The sequence below is a fragment of the Natrix helvetica genome (assembly GCF_964273705.1).
Source record: "Natrix helvetica genome assembly, chromosome: 2".
NCBI classification, from domain to species: Eukaryota; Metazoa; Chordata; class Lepidosauria; order Squamata; family Natricidae; genus Natrix; species Natrix helvetica.
The window spans coordinates 186,391,808-186,404,526 of record NC_138552.1 but is presented as its reverse complement, the minus strand read 5'-3'; the positions used below and the strand labels follow the sequence as shown (position 1 = coordinate 186,404,526).

The following is a 12,719-nucleotide window of genomic DNA, read 5'->3' as shown; positions in this document are numbered from 1 at the left end:
GAGAATCAGCATTTGGTGATATCACCTACCTATAGCCTTTGCATGGTTGCAATGATTAGGTAAGATCCACAGTAATGAAGCTGAAATTATTCAAGACAGTTTACAGTGTCAGACAAACTGCATTAGAAAATGAGAGGCTACTTAATTCTTTGCCTTTTTCACTTTAACAATCACGCATAGAAAAGACTGGAAAGGCCTGACAATGATTTTATTAAAGTACTCTTTTCAAGAGCTCAATTATTATTGTTCTTTTTACCAGTATATAGTATTTTAAAATTCAGACCCACAGTAAAAGTTTAGCCTGGTAAACTTCCATGCATTTAAACTGGTTCTTTGTGTTAAGGTAATATAGCCTGTATAATCTTTATTATCTAAAGTTTAGATTCTAAACCATTCCTATAAACTTCTTAGAAACAGAATTACAGAATGTAAAAGTACCTTTCCTGCTAATCTTATTATATAAATGTGTAATACTTATACATTACTTATAATTTATCTAATTCATACTTGACGAAATAAATAAAGATAAAAGAAAAAATGTCCCTTATAAAAATCAGCAGAGAGTACAATTATTTCTTGTACTTTAAGGCTAATGCTTTATTAAACAAAAGTTACAATGAACTTGAAAGTTTTGAGAAAAAGCTTGAGTGAACTCGTCCGCTTCATCCTATGGCATTCTACCCAGATCCAAAAAACGCTGACGCCACCGAACGAAAAACAAAAGAAACCCATCCGCGTTTTTCATTTTATACGCCCACGTGATTGACTTATGAACTCTATCCTCCCCTTCCCCTTTTTAAAAGGGATTTTTTTTTCGGCCTCGGATTTAGTTCTGATTCTGCCCGATTGGCACTACAAATCCCAGATACCGCGGGAATACTTCACGTTGATTGGCTGGGGGGGGGGGGGAAATCCCTGTCGCGTTCCCTCCGAGGCGCGTGGTTCGTGTAACTAGGAGGGAAGGCGGCGCCTTCTGGATCGGGGTCGGGGAGGAGGAGCGGGGACTTCTGGAGTCGGGTACAGGGCGCCTACCTTCGCCTGCTCCTATACTTGCGAGTCTCCTTAGGTAAGATCTCATATCAGGTTCACACACACACTGGTCATTGCATGCTTGGCTCTCTCCCGCACTCCCCCCCCCCCCGACTCCTATCTTGGCTCTGCTGCCCAAGGCGAGAAGTAGAAGGGAGAGAATTTAAAGGGAGTTGGGGCTTCATTTTTTTCTTCCCCCCGGAGGGTGAAGGTGGCTCGCAGACCTAAAGAAGGAAGCAACTAACTCTGCCGCGTCTGGAGTCGTGGAGTTTGTGCGACAAAAAAAAACAAAACACCCCAGATTTCCCAGTCATTCCCCATGAAAGTTTGTAGTTGGCCCGGAATTATGGAAGTCGAAGTATCCGCTGCCTGACCGTGGCAGAAAACTTGGCGTTGCTCCGGCATGCAAACGGAGGGATGTCTAGGGGTTGATAGGTAACCCGGTGGTGTCAGCCTCCCCTATTCTTTAGCCGTTCTCCTAAGGCAGCGGTTCCCAAACTTAGCAACTTTAAGACATATGGACGTCAACTCCATATGTCTTAAAGTTGCCAAATTTGGAGGCCTCTGTTCTAAAGTCTTTCTTGTGCGATTCTTCCAGAGAAGGCTCACCATGAGGACGGCGCCCACGAACTGAGACTCGGAAGAGTGGAGGATCATTTTTTTTGTCCAAGAATGGCTGAGGGAGATGGAGAGGTGAGATGGGACCGGCTGTGCAGCTGGGATGCCAGCGCAAGAGTCAGCACCTTGGAAAACGTAAAGCAGGTAGTCCTGAAGAAAAGCCAGGCAGTGGCTCTGGACCAAGGCGGCAGATGTCCTCCAGCTGCAGAAGGGCTCCTGCCCTCTGCAAATAGTGCGCCAGGTGAGCTGAACCAAATGCTTGCTCGGCTGCTCACACTTTCCAAGAGGTGCCTCTTCAGAGACGTGCGAGAGAAGACTGAGGCCATTCTGAAGCACGTTCAGGTAAAAAGCATGGTTTTATAATAATCTGCTCTTCGTTACGCTTTGGTTGTCTTGCCTATCTGAATTTTGGCACAAAAACATGCACCCGGGAGTGGGACCTGGAGTGGCAGTGATCAAACAGAACAGTGACCTTGGGGATAAATGTCACAGAATTATAGAATGATGGTCACCCAGGAGTATAATTACTCTGAAAGGGCAAATTTCATTTTTGGAATCGTATACAAAAACATGAAGCCTTGTCATGGAATGTGAAAATCAGTTTGATGTATCAGAATTGATCATGTAATTATGTTATATTGGCCTATCATTCTTAATATTACCAATATTTTGGGATAGTTTTTTTTAAAATGTATAAATGATGCTCCCTTTAATGTTAGTTACTTTGCTACTGTATATCAACTGTCTAAAAATAGCTTAGCTTGCCATTCATATAATCACCACCTGGATTTATACATCATGTTTTGCTAATAAATATGTGCACATTACCATCCTACTGCCATTTGTCACACTGTTTTTAAAGTAAGTTGAGAGCTTTATCCTCTGAATCTGAAATAGGCATCAGTTTGGGTTTGCACAACTTAGGTTTTAAACAATATCTTGTAAGGTGATAGGGCTTGGGTTGCAGAAACCCAAAATGTTTTGAGTTAGACTTGAGTAGGTAAGCCTCAAATCTTGATTGAATTGTGGTAAACAATAGGATAGCAAATGGAAAGTGATAGTGCACACATGCTCTTTAATATGGAAAGTCAGCATATAAAAATATAATCTGCAAATATCTGAAACCAAGTTTTTTCTTCATTGTTTAGTGTTAAAGGGGATAGTAAGTTGAGGCATACAAAGCTTTAATCTCATTATTTTCTGTCCTATTAAAGGGCTATGAAAAGGATAACTATTATAAGCACAACGTACGTTGTATCATATACATATATATGCTTGTCTTGTATTCGGGTCTTTTTCCATGTAAGATTGAGATTGTCTTGGCAATGTTTCGGCAAGATCTCACTCGCCATCTTCAGGCTGGTGTTTTGGGCTTAAAGCGTGATCGGAGCTGCCGTCCCTCTACAAACGTTGGTGTGTGTGTGTGAAGTGCTGGCCCCGTTTCAGCAAGTGGATTAATTGGATGTGTGGCTGTATCATGATTGGTAGATTGGTGCTGATTGGTGCTGGCTGTGTATCCGTTGTTATTTTGTGTTGGAACAGCCTGGGTGGTGGGTGGGGCTCGTTTGTTGACTAGGGCTGGTTTCCAGATGTCTGGTGGGCGGGAGGTATCATCATGTTTATTCGTGTTGTGGGGGTGTTTCTCTATTTCAATAGCTTCCATAATTATTCTCTTGTTGAGAATAATTTATTTTGGAGTTTTGGAGATTAACCTGGTTCCTTCAAAATTAATTTCATGTCCTGTAGCTTTAAGGTGCTAGAAAAGGGAGGACGTTTTTTCTTTTTTTCTTACTGCATTCTTGTGTTCTGCGATGCGTGCATTTATTCTCCTGTTCGTTTGTCCTATGTATGTTGCAGAGCAAATTTTGCATGGTATTTCGTAGACTCCTTGGTTTTCTAGCTGGATTTTGTCTTTTGAGGTTTCTTAAGATGTTGGCTATTTTTTGGTCAGTGTTGAAGGCTGTCTTGATATTGTGTTTGTGGAGAATTTTGCTGATTTTATCTGTGGTGCCTTTGATGTAAGGGAGGAGGGCGATACTGTTGTCCTGTTCTGTGTCTCGGTTTTTGGGGGAAAGTCTCCCTTTGGATTAGGTTGGTAATTGTTTTTCTTTGGAATCTGTTGGAGATTAATACATTTGGGAGAGTGTGTAATTCAGTTTTCAGGTGGTCTATGTTGGCTAGGCGTTTGGTTCTGGAGATTAGGGTCTTGGCTACAGAGTTGATCTGTGCAGGGTGGTGATGGGATTGTGCATTTAAGTAGCAGTTGATGTGTGTTTTTTTCTGGTAGATGGTGTGTCCAAGAGAACCATTGGGGTTTTTGTAGATTAGGACATCCAGAAAGGGAAGTTGGTTGTTTGCTTCTATTTCCATAGTGAATTGTATTTTGGCGTGTAGGCTGTTGAGATGTGTGAAGAAGTTTTTCTTTCCCGTGTGGCCAAATCACCAAAGTGTCATCAACACATCTAAGCCAGAGTTTGTGTTTGTGTTCAGATTTATGTAAGGCGTTAGTTTCAAAATATTCCATGTATAAGTTTGCGATGACGGGTGAGAGGGGCGATGGGATCACCCGTCATCGCAAACTTATACATGGAGAATAAATGCACGCATCGCAGAACACAAGAACGCAGTAAGAAAAAAAGAAAAAACTTCCTCCCTTTTCCAGCACCTTAAAGCTACAGGACATGAAATTAATTTTGAAGGAACCAGGTTAATCTCCAAAACTGAACACTTCAACAAGAGAATAATTATGGAAGCTATCGAAATAGAGAAACACCCCCACAACATGAATAAACGTGACGATACCTCCCGCCCACCAGACATCTGGAAACCAGCCCTAGTCAACAAATGAGCCCCACCCACCACCCAAGCCATTACAACACAAAACAACAACGGACACACAGCCAGCACCAATTAACACCAATCTACCAATCATGATACAGCCACACATCCAATCAATCCACTTGCTGAAACAGGACCAGCACTCCACACACACCCCACCAAGGTTTGTAGAGGGATGGAGCTCCGATCACGCTTTAAGGCCAAAACACCAGCCTGAAGATGGCGAGTGAGACCTCGCCGAAACATTGCCAAAACAAAAATGTATTAGGACTGGTCTACTTTTTTTTTTCCTAGTAGGTATGAGGATTAGAAGTGTTTTGGATGAGAAATTTACCTAATTCATCATCCCATTCTTGCATGTGAAATCTATTGACAGTACATGGGTAAGATAGCAAGTGTGAAGAACTTTAGTTCTGCTATCTTAGAATATTGAGATATGACAACTGAAGAACAAAATAATGGGCTAAAAGTGTGTGTGTGTGTGGTAAGTGACTTCCGGGTTGCTCGGAGGGTCGTTTTAAGCGCTCCGAAGGTATCAGGGAAGCCTCGGACGGTCCCTGAAGCCTTCGGAGCGCTTAAAACGACCCTCCGAGCAAACCGGAAGTGACTTCCGGGTTGCTCGGAGGGTCGTTTTAAGCACTCCGAAGGTATCAGGGAGACGGTCCCTGAAGCCTTCGGAGCGCTTAAAACGACCCTCCGAGCAAACCGGAAGTGACTTCCGGGTTGCTCGGAGGGTCGTTTTAAGCGCTCCGAAGGCTTCAGGGACCGTCTCCCTGATGCCTTCAGAGTGCTTAAAACGACCCTCCGAGCAACCCAGAAGTCACTTCTGGTTTGCTCGGAGGGTCGTTTTAAGCGCTCCGAAGGCTTCAGGGACCGTCCGAAGCGCTCCGAAGGCATCAGGGAAGCCTCTGGACAGTCCCTGAAGCCTCCGGAGGGCCTCCGGGGGGTCGGGGGAGGCTCTTTTCGCCCTCCCCAGGCTCCTATAAAGCCCCTGGAGCATGGGGAGGGAAAAAAACATGTAAAAATGGGGGGTTGCGCATTTTGCGTGCATGCGCACGGGGGGGTCGCGCGTTGCATTATGGGTGCGGCACGCCCGCACTCGACCCCCCTGCGCTCCCCCCACTTGTGGCACGCGAGCCAAAAAAGGTTCGCCATCACTGTTCTAGAATCTATATTTTCCACAATGGAGATTTTATGTTGGGATAAAGAAGAAATGCTTCTTTTACACTGCAACACTTAATACTACTTTGGCTTCTTTCAGCAATAGGCTAGTGATGCATAACTGGATTTACAACTGGATTACTTTGAACATACTGTATTTTTCGGAGTATAAGACTCACCAGAGTATAAGACGCACCAAGGTTTTGAAGAAGCAAATTTAAAAAAAAAGTTTTTGCACTCTGCAGACCTCCCAAAAATAGCCCGTTTTTCGCAAAAAATGGGCCCGTTTCCCCCCCCCCAAAAGGACATGAATAGCCTTTAGGAGACTTGTAGAGTACTCCTGGGGGTTGGGGGGTGGGCCAAAAACGAGCAAAAAACAACCCCGTTTTTCGCAAAAACAACTACCTTTTGTCAAAAAAAGGGCATGTATAGCCTTTAGGAGGCTTATAGAGTGCTCCTGAGGGCTGGGGGGGGGCAAAATTAAGCAAAAAACGGCCCTTTTTTTGTTCATTTCTGCCCTCCAACCCCCAGGAGCACTCTGCAAGGATTCTAAAGGCTATGCACAGCCATTTTTGCAAAAGGGGCGGGGTTTCAGGAGGCAAAAAATGCTGTATTCAGTGTATAAGATGCACCCAGATTTTCAGCCTCTTTTTTGAGGGAATAAGGTGTGTCTTATACTCCAAAAAATACGGTACTTGCTATTTTAACTCTTGTTTTTGCTACTCTTTATTCTACATTTCAAGCTCTTTGTTTATTATTATTAAATGAACATTATTGGAATCATTAGCATTATAACATTAGCAGCAAATACAAATAAATGGTGAAGTTTAAATAATAATGAGGATGGGTTTCATATTACTACAGCAATGACTGTGTGAAACTTAGAAGACTCTAGTCCTTCCCCCATTAGACTATCTTCTACAGCAGGGGTGTTCAAACTTGGCAACTTTAAGACTTGTGGACTTTAACTCCCAGAATTCCCCAGCCAGCAGAGCTGAAGTCCACAAGTCTTAAAGTTGCCAAGTTTGGACACCCCTGTTCTACAGTCATTCAACCATATTTGTGCCAAAATAGTAATAATGACAACAACAGGATTTATATCATTTAAGCAATGATTCAGTGATAATATGGAGATGTGCTAAATTACTATCAGGGAAATAGCCTATATGTTATTAGTAGGGATTTTGTGTTACTGACCTCACTGCTCATTTGTTACTTATCTGTGAGCAAGCCAAAAAACACAGGTTTTTAATATGGGTCCTTGGAAAGTTCCATTGTATAATTCCATCTTTCCAATCTTTGTTTCCTATTCTTTAGCTAAAGACCAGTTCATGCAAGAACTACTAAATTTGTCAGGCATTTTTACTGAGAGACCTTTAGAAATTTCTGCCACCTCATTCCACCTACCCCATTGCACTAGAAATTCCCATCCAGAACACTTACTGGATTTCATGGTCCAAATAGACCTGGGGCTGGTTCTGAGCTGAGATACAAGGAGGAACTCTACCTTCTTGAGATTAATTTTGAATTTTTTTCTACCCGTCCAATCCTCAGCTCTGACAGATACTGAGTTTGGATTTCCACAACAGGTCTTCTAGTTTGGCATGGAATAGTGATGATAAACTGCCTGTTTACCGCATGCTGCCTCACTTGAAACGGAAGGATTTGCCTACATAAAAGTGCAATTTTGCTTTGGTATGTAGGGAGAAGTTCAAGATGGAGTATTGGTTGGTTAGGGCCTCTTATATTAAAGAAACTAAACCTGCTTTCTCATTTGAGAACGTGCAGAATGTTTTGCTGGATAAAAAGTACGGGGTGACTAGTCCAGCTTGTTTCAGAAAAAAAGATACTCATTTTTTTGAGATTTTGAGCAGATGATGGAAATTCTGATAATTATCAGAATGATTTTTGTCCTCTAAAAAATTCAGATCTGGTAAATAATATCAATAAACTACTTTAAGCCCGGGCCTATCAATGTACTGTGGTCTTCTGTCTGCCCAGATTTCTTTTCTACTTTATTCTACTCTTGAGAGCTTTTGACAAGTGTCAAGTGAAAAGCTTTAAATATTGCAAATATTCCTTCTATTGTGATGCACAAAGGATTACTGGAGAAAGTATGTTCAAGTGGCACTTATTGTTAGGATGGCACAGGCAGGAAGTGCTAAAGAAAAGGGTACATGTAAATCTAAATTGAGAGCAGAATTTTCCAAGCATTCTGCCAACTCAAAGCATTTTGTTTAATGTAGTACATTAACTTTCCAAATGAAACATTCAAGAATATGAAAGAACAGTCAACAGTATCTTGAAGTGTATTTTTATGGGTGGTTTCTTTCAGTACCCTGGATTCTGTTTTAAGTCTTGGCTATCTAGTCCTGGCTAAAGAAATGTTTTTATTCAAAATAAAATATTTGCAAAAATGTAATATTCACCAGAATAAGCTCCCATCTTTTAGTTATTCTATACAACATTAATTTTTCCAAGTATTAATAACTGTGTATTGTATAGCATGCATTCATTACATTTTTTCACAACTCAGAACAAAAATCAGATATATTATCTAGGACATGGGTTAAAGCTATGCAATTTACTGAATGGGTATATAGATGTTTAAAGCTGCCATTCTGTGCATACAGAGTGTGTAAAGGTCAAAAGTGTTCATATCTGCTTACAGATCTCCCCTGCTTCCATGCCCCTGCTTCCATGATTTGATTTGAGAAAATGCATCTGTTTTCAATGCAGTCAAATAGTTGCTTGTTGGGAAAATTAATTAAATTGGGGAAATGCATGGAGACAGATAGAGAAGACTATATATAGGCTTGATTGAATCATGTGCTTTCTTGCCCATCAAGAACAAAAGGAAAGATAATTCAAACCTCCTCCATGTACACTGAAGAGTATACATGAAAGAATAATGGGAAAATTGCTGATCGGAACTAATATATGATTTTAACTTCAAACCAAAAATTATTTCTGCCTAGATTCCTTCTTAATTGCACCGAATATAAATTTCTAAGACAGGCATAGAGGGTAAGGCGACTGTAAGTTTTCCTTATAAATTACTGAATTTAAAAGAGAAGTTTTCAAAATACATGAACATCTTATCATAGAATCTCCCTTTGTATAATACAGTTTAAAATAAATATGTGTATTCATTCAATAAGCTTTGAACATAGTGATAGTGAAGCATGTGAATTAAGAACCACCAGTGAAAATTACAGTTAGATGGATAGACCATTTTTATCCTGATCTCTGATAAGACTCATGGATGTTCTTTGAAAGTGGCATATGATCTGCCAGGGTATAATATAAACCTCTAATCTGATATGGCAAGGGTGAAAGGAAGCCAAGGCTATTTTACAACACAATAGAAGTACCAAAACTTCCTTCTCAAGTTTTATGTTGTCCTTTCCTATTCAAACTCGAATGGTTGTTAAGATATGCTAAGAATACTTTTAATTCTAAATAAAACAGTGTTAGGGCCAGGGATTATCCCCAACCAATCAGCATGGGAACCATATAACTCCTACTGAGCTTTGGGTTCTTGGGATGGATAAATTAAAGTGTTTGTAAGATTTTGTTTCTAAGGTTTAGAAGGAAAATTTGTGTGGTTATGGCAGTCATAAATATGCAGAGATAAGGGTATGTTTTGTACTACTGTTACAATAAATAAAACTCTATGGCCATGTTTAGAGAGAATAGGAATTGTATTCACAAACATTTGGAGACAACCAGGTTGTATATTCATAGCATATACAATGCTATGTAGAGCAAAGACATTTGTTTGTTGCAGTAGTTAAAATGATGGCCTAAAAACCAGGATACCGTGAGTTCTAGTCCCATTTTAGGCATGAAACCTGGCTGTATAACTTGAGTTAGTCTCTCAGCTCAACCAACTTCCTAAGTGTTATTGTGAAGAGGAAGGAGTATTATTATGTTTACTGCCTTGAGTTAAAATAAATTTTAAAAAGTTAGTCCTTGACTACGGACCCTAGAGTGAGATATTAGGAGTTAACTATTTACTAAGTTGGACTAAAACTATTGTAGCTCCAACTTCCAATAAAATAATTAATGCTATTTGGGAATCGAAACTGTCATTTATGTTTATCATGCTAAAAACTGTTTTAAGTGCTGCACATGTTTAAATATGTTTTTAACTTCAGGTAAAGAATTTGCCTATATAGGCAATAGAAACTTCATTTGTTCTCTCACTTGGCTTCACTGATTCTTCCTTTTTAATGAAATGTTCTTTTATGTTTGTAAGATGTGGACAGCCCTCGGTTTTCTTATAAATATTTGTATTTAAGTTGTAAAATTTTAATATGTACTGGCATGCAAAGAGCTACCATAAGTTACATTGCCACTGTTGTGCAATACTGAATATTTACTCTATGACTCACTTGAGAAAGAAGTAAGGTCAAAATTATGGTGAGACAAGCCTGAAAGATTTGATTCCTTTGAAACAATATAAAATATGCATGTAGGGAATGATGAATGGGAAATTGGGTTTTTATTAATTCTAGATAGGAAAAGTCAAATCCATGACAATTGAATGGAAATTGTGAAAATATATTCACATATGTCCAATTCTAATATAAAATTAGTTTGTGACACACTAGCATTAAGTCACTTTGTTCATACTCCCTATTTAACTTTTAGACTGTTTCAAAGTTTGAACATTTTGAGGTTGGACTCAAAATAGATGAGTTCCAACCTTAGCAGAAATGTTTCTACTATATCAAAACTGTTTTAGGCTACTTGGGACATTGGTGTAATGGTCGGAGGAACATTGGAACATTTTCACTAAAATTGGAAAATCTTTTCAAAGTTCAGAATGGTTTGCACACCTCCACAATTTAACCTACAATCATTGGTTCAGTCATTGGTAATTGTAGGAACAGGGTGAACATCTGGAAAAGAAAAATGGTGTAAACTGTGCAATCAGGTATAAATAATTAAATATATAATCTAATAGTTAAGAAGTTGAAGAAGAGGTCAAAACCAAAATAACAAAAGTAGACAGTCAAAAATCTGGACTAAAATCCATCCTTGGCTAGATCTGGATAAAGGTTCTTAGGCTGAAAAGACTTTCTCTGCTTGGTCTTTTTGCAATCTGATATATGTAGTCATCGGTTTTAGGGGTAAAACTTGCTACTATCATGGAAAGAAAATAACTGAGTTCAATCAGTTTGTCTTTTTTTCTTGGTAGCACCTAGACATCTTGGTTAAATTTTAAAAGTGAAGCAGGTCAGCTTTGATTAATTGGAGACTAAAAGGAAATATAAGGACTGTAGGCTAGACTTGAAAAAGTTGAAAAATCATTGCAGAATTATGCAATGACAAGCAACTTCAGTATTATCGGGAATTAATTAAGCACAGTATATGGATGAGTCCATGAACTAACAAAGAGTCCAGCTTGAGTCAAAGCATTTGAACTAACCTTACTTTACATCTCTTAGGCTTGAAAACTGACTGGGTGACTGGATCAGTCATTCTTTTTCAGCCCAGCTCCTTGCCTCATAGGAAAATGGGGAAAATGGGAAGCAAGACCACTATGAATGCTACCTTGAGTTGTCCGAAATAAAAATGGTGTGTCTGTATCTGCTTCTGTGTCTTTCTATTAGCTGATACCTGAGTTGATTAAATTTAATAGATCTCTGAAAATAATACAAGCAACGTAGACCTAGTTACTCAAAGGCTTGATGCTTGAAGGTGAAGGACATGGAAACCAAGAGGTAATGTTAAGAATGGACCGAAAGTGAAGCATCTTATCAAATGATCTGTATGCTTCCATTTTTTAACAATATGGGCAGCATTATGGACCTGTACAAATAATAACCCATCCCCAGAGCAATTTAAAACATGGTTACTGACATTCTAAAATAGTTATATTATATAGCATCCTATCTCATTATAGTGAGATAGGACGCTATATAAATTGCTTATGTAGATAAGATATGAACAAGGGAAAAGGAATAGGGAAGAAGAAGAACAGTCAAATATAGGTACTGATTTTTAAATGTATAAAACTTACGACTAACTTGAAACATTTTAGTTGTCCAGATGGGAATGACTACTAATAAGCGACAGATGAAGAAGAAAAAATAAACAGTTGGTTTCCCACTAGAACCAAAGGAATAAACTAGCTTCTCCCCCCCTTCCTTCTGTGGCAATGTTACTGTAATTGACTCTGCTAAGTAACAATATAGCCCTAATTCTTACTTAAATTTTCTAACCCTTAATAGTCAGAGGGAAGATATTTAAAAAATATGACATCTTTTAAAAGTACTGCATGGTTCTCATGGTAAAAATTTGTATTTTGCTCATAGACTAATTAAGAGAGCCACAATAGATTTTGCATCAATTCCTTATCTGTATGACTCCTGCTTAATTACTTAACAAAATACTTTCAGCGTTATCACATGGGAAGTATTATTTGCACTCAGTTCTTCTGAAGATCAACAAAAATGGACAACCCATAACAGCACAAGTTCTATGATAAGTGGAAAGCTTCCAGGTGAAAAGAATCCAGTTCAATAACATTTTACAGATGGCCGTGAGGTTACATAGAATGAAGTTTATTCTCTATTTTAAAAATATGATTTTAGATTATAGTATCTAGAAAATGTAAGGGACATGGTGGCTCAGTGGCTAAGGTGCTGAGCTCAATCAGAAAGGTTGTCAGTTTAGCAGTTCGAATCCCTACCGCCGTGTAACGGGGTGAGCCCACATTACTTGTCCCAGCTTCTGCCAACCTAGCAGTTCGAAAGCACGTAAAAATGCAAGTAGAAAAATTAGGATCCACTTTTGGTGGGAAGATAACAGCATTCCATGTGCCTTCGGCATTTAGTCATGCTGGCCACATGATCACGGAGACGTCTTTGGACAGCGCTGGCTCTTTGGCTTTGAAACAGAGATGAGCACTGCCCCCTAAAGTCAGGAACAATTAGCATATATGTGCGAGGGGAACCTTTACCTTTATCTAGAAAATAAAATTTTCATTGATTTGCTGCAATAGTAAAAAGACTTTTTTTTTTTGCAAAAAGCTCCTGGGTGGGGCTAGGGCTGGCTTTGTG

At 39.4% G+C, this 12,719-nt stretch overlaps 1 protein-coding gene across 3 annotated transcripts in view; it reads left to right on the top strand.

Annotated features, from left to right (window-relative positions):
- The first annotated feature begins 971 nt into the window (after positions 1-971).
- Positions 972-12,719, top strand: part of SESN1 (sestrin 1) — a 71,060-nt gene continuing 59,312 nt past the window's right edge. The window contains exons 1-2 of one of the 3 annotated variants that reach the window (XM_081941603.1): positions 972-1,066; positions 1,628-1,989. In XM_081941603.1, the coding sequence (XP_081797729.1) occupies positions 1,702-1,989 (288 nt within the window). In that variant the 5' untranslated portion in view covers positions 972-1,066; positions 1,628-1,701. Of the gene's footprint in view, positions 1,067-1,627; positions 1,990-12,719 lie in introns of those variants that run through there. The other 2 variants (XM_081941606.1, XM_081941605.1) reach the window with 2 other exon arrangements.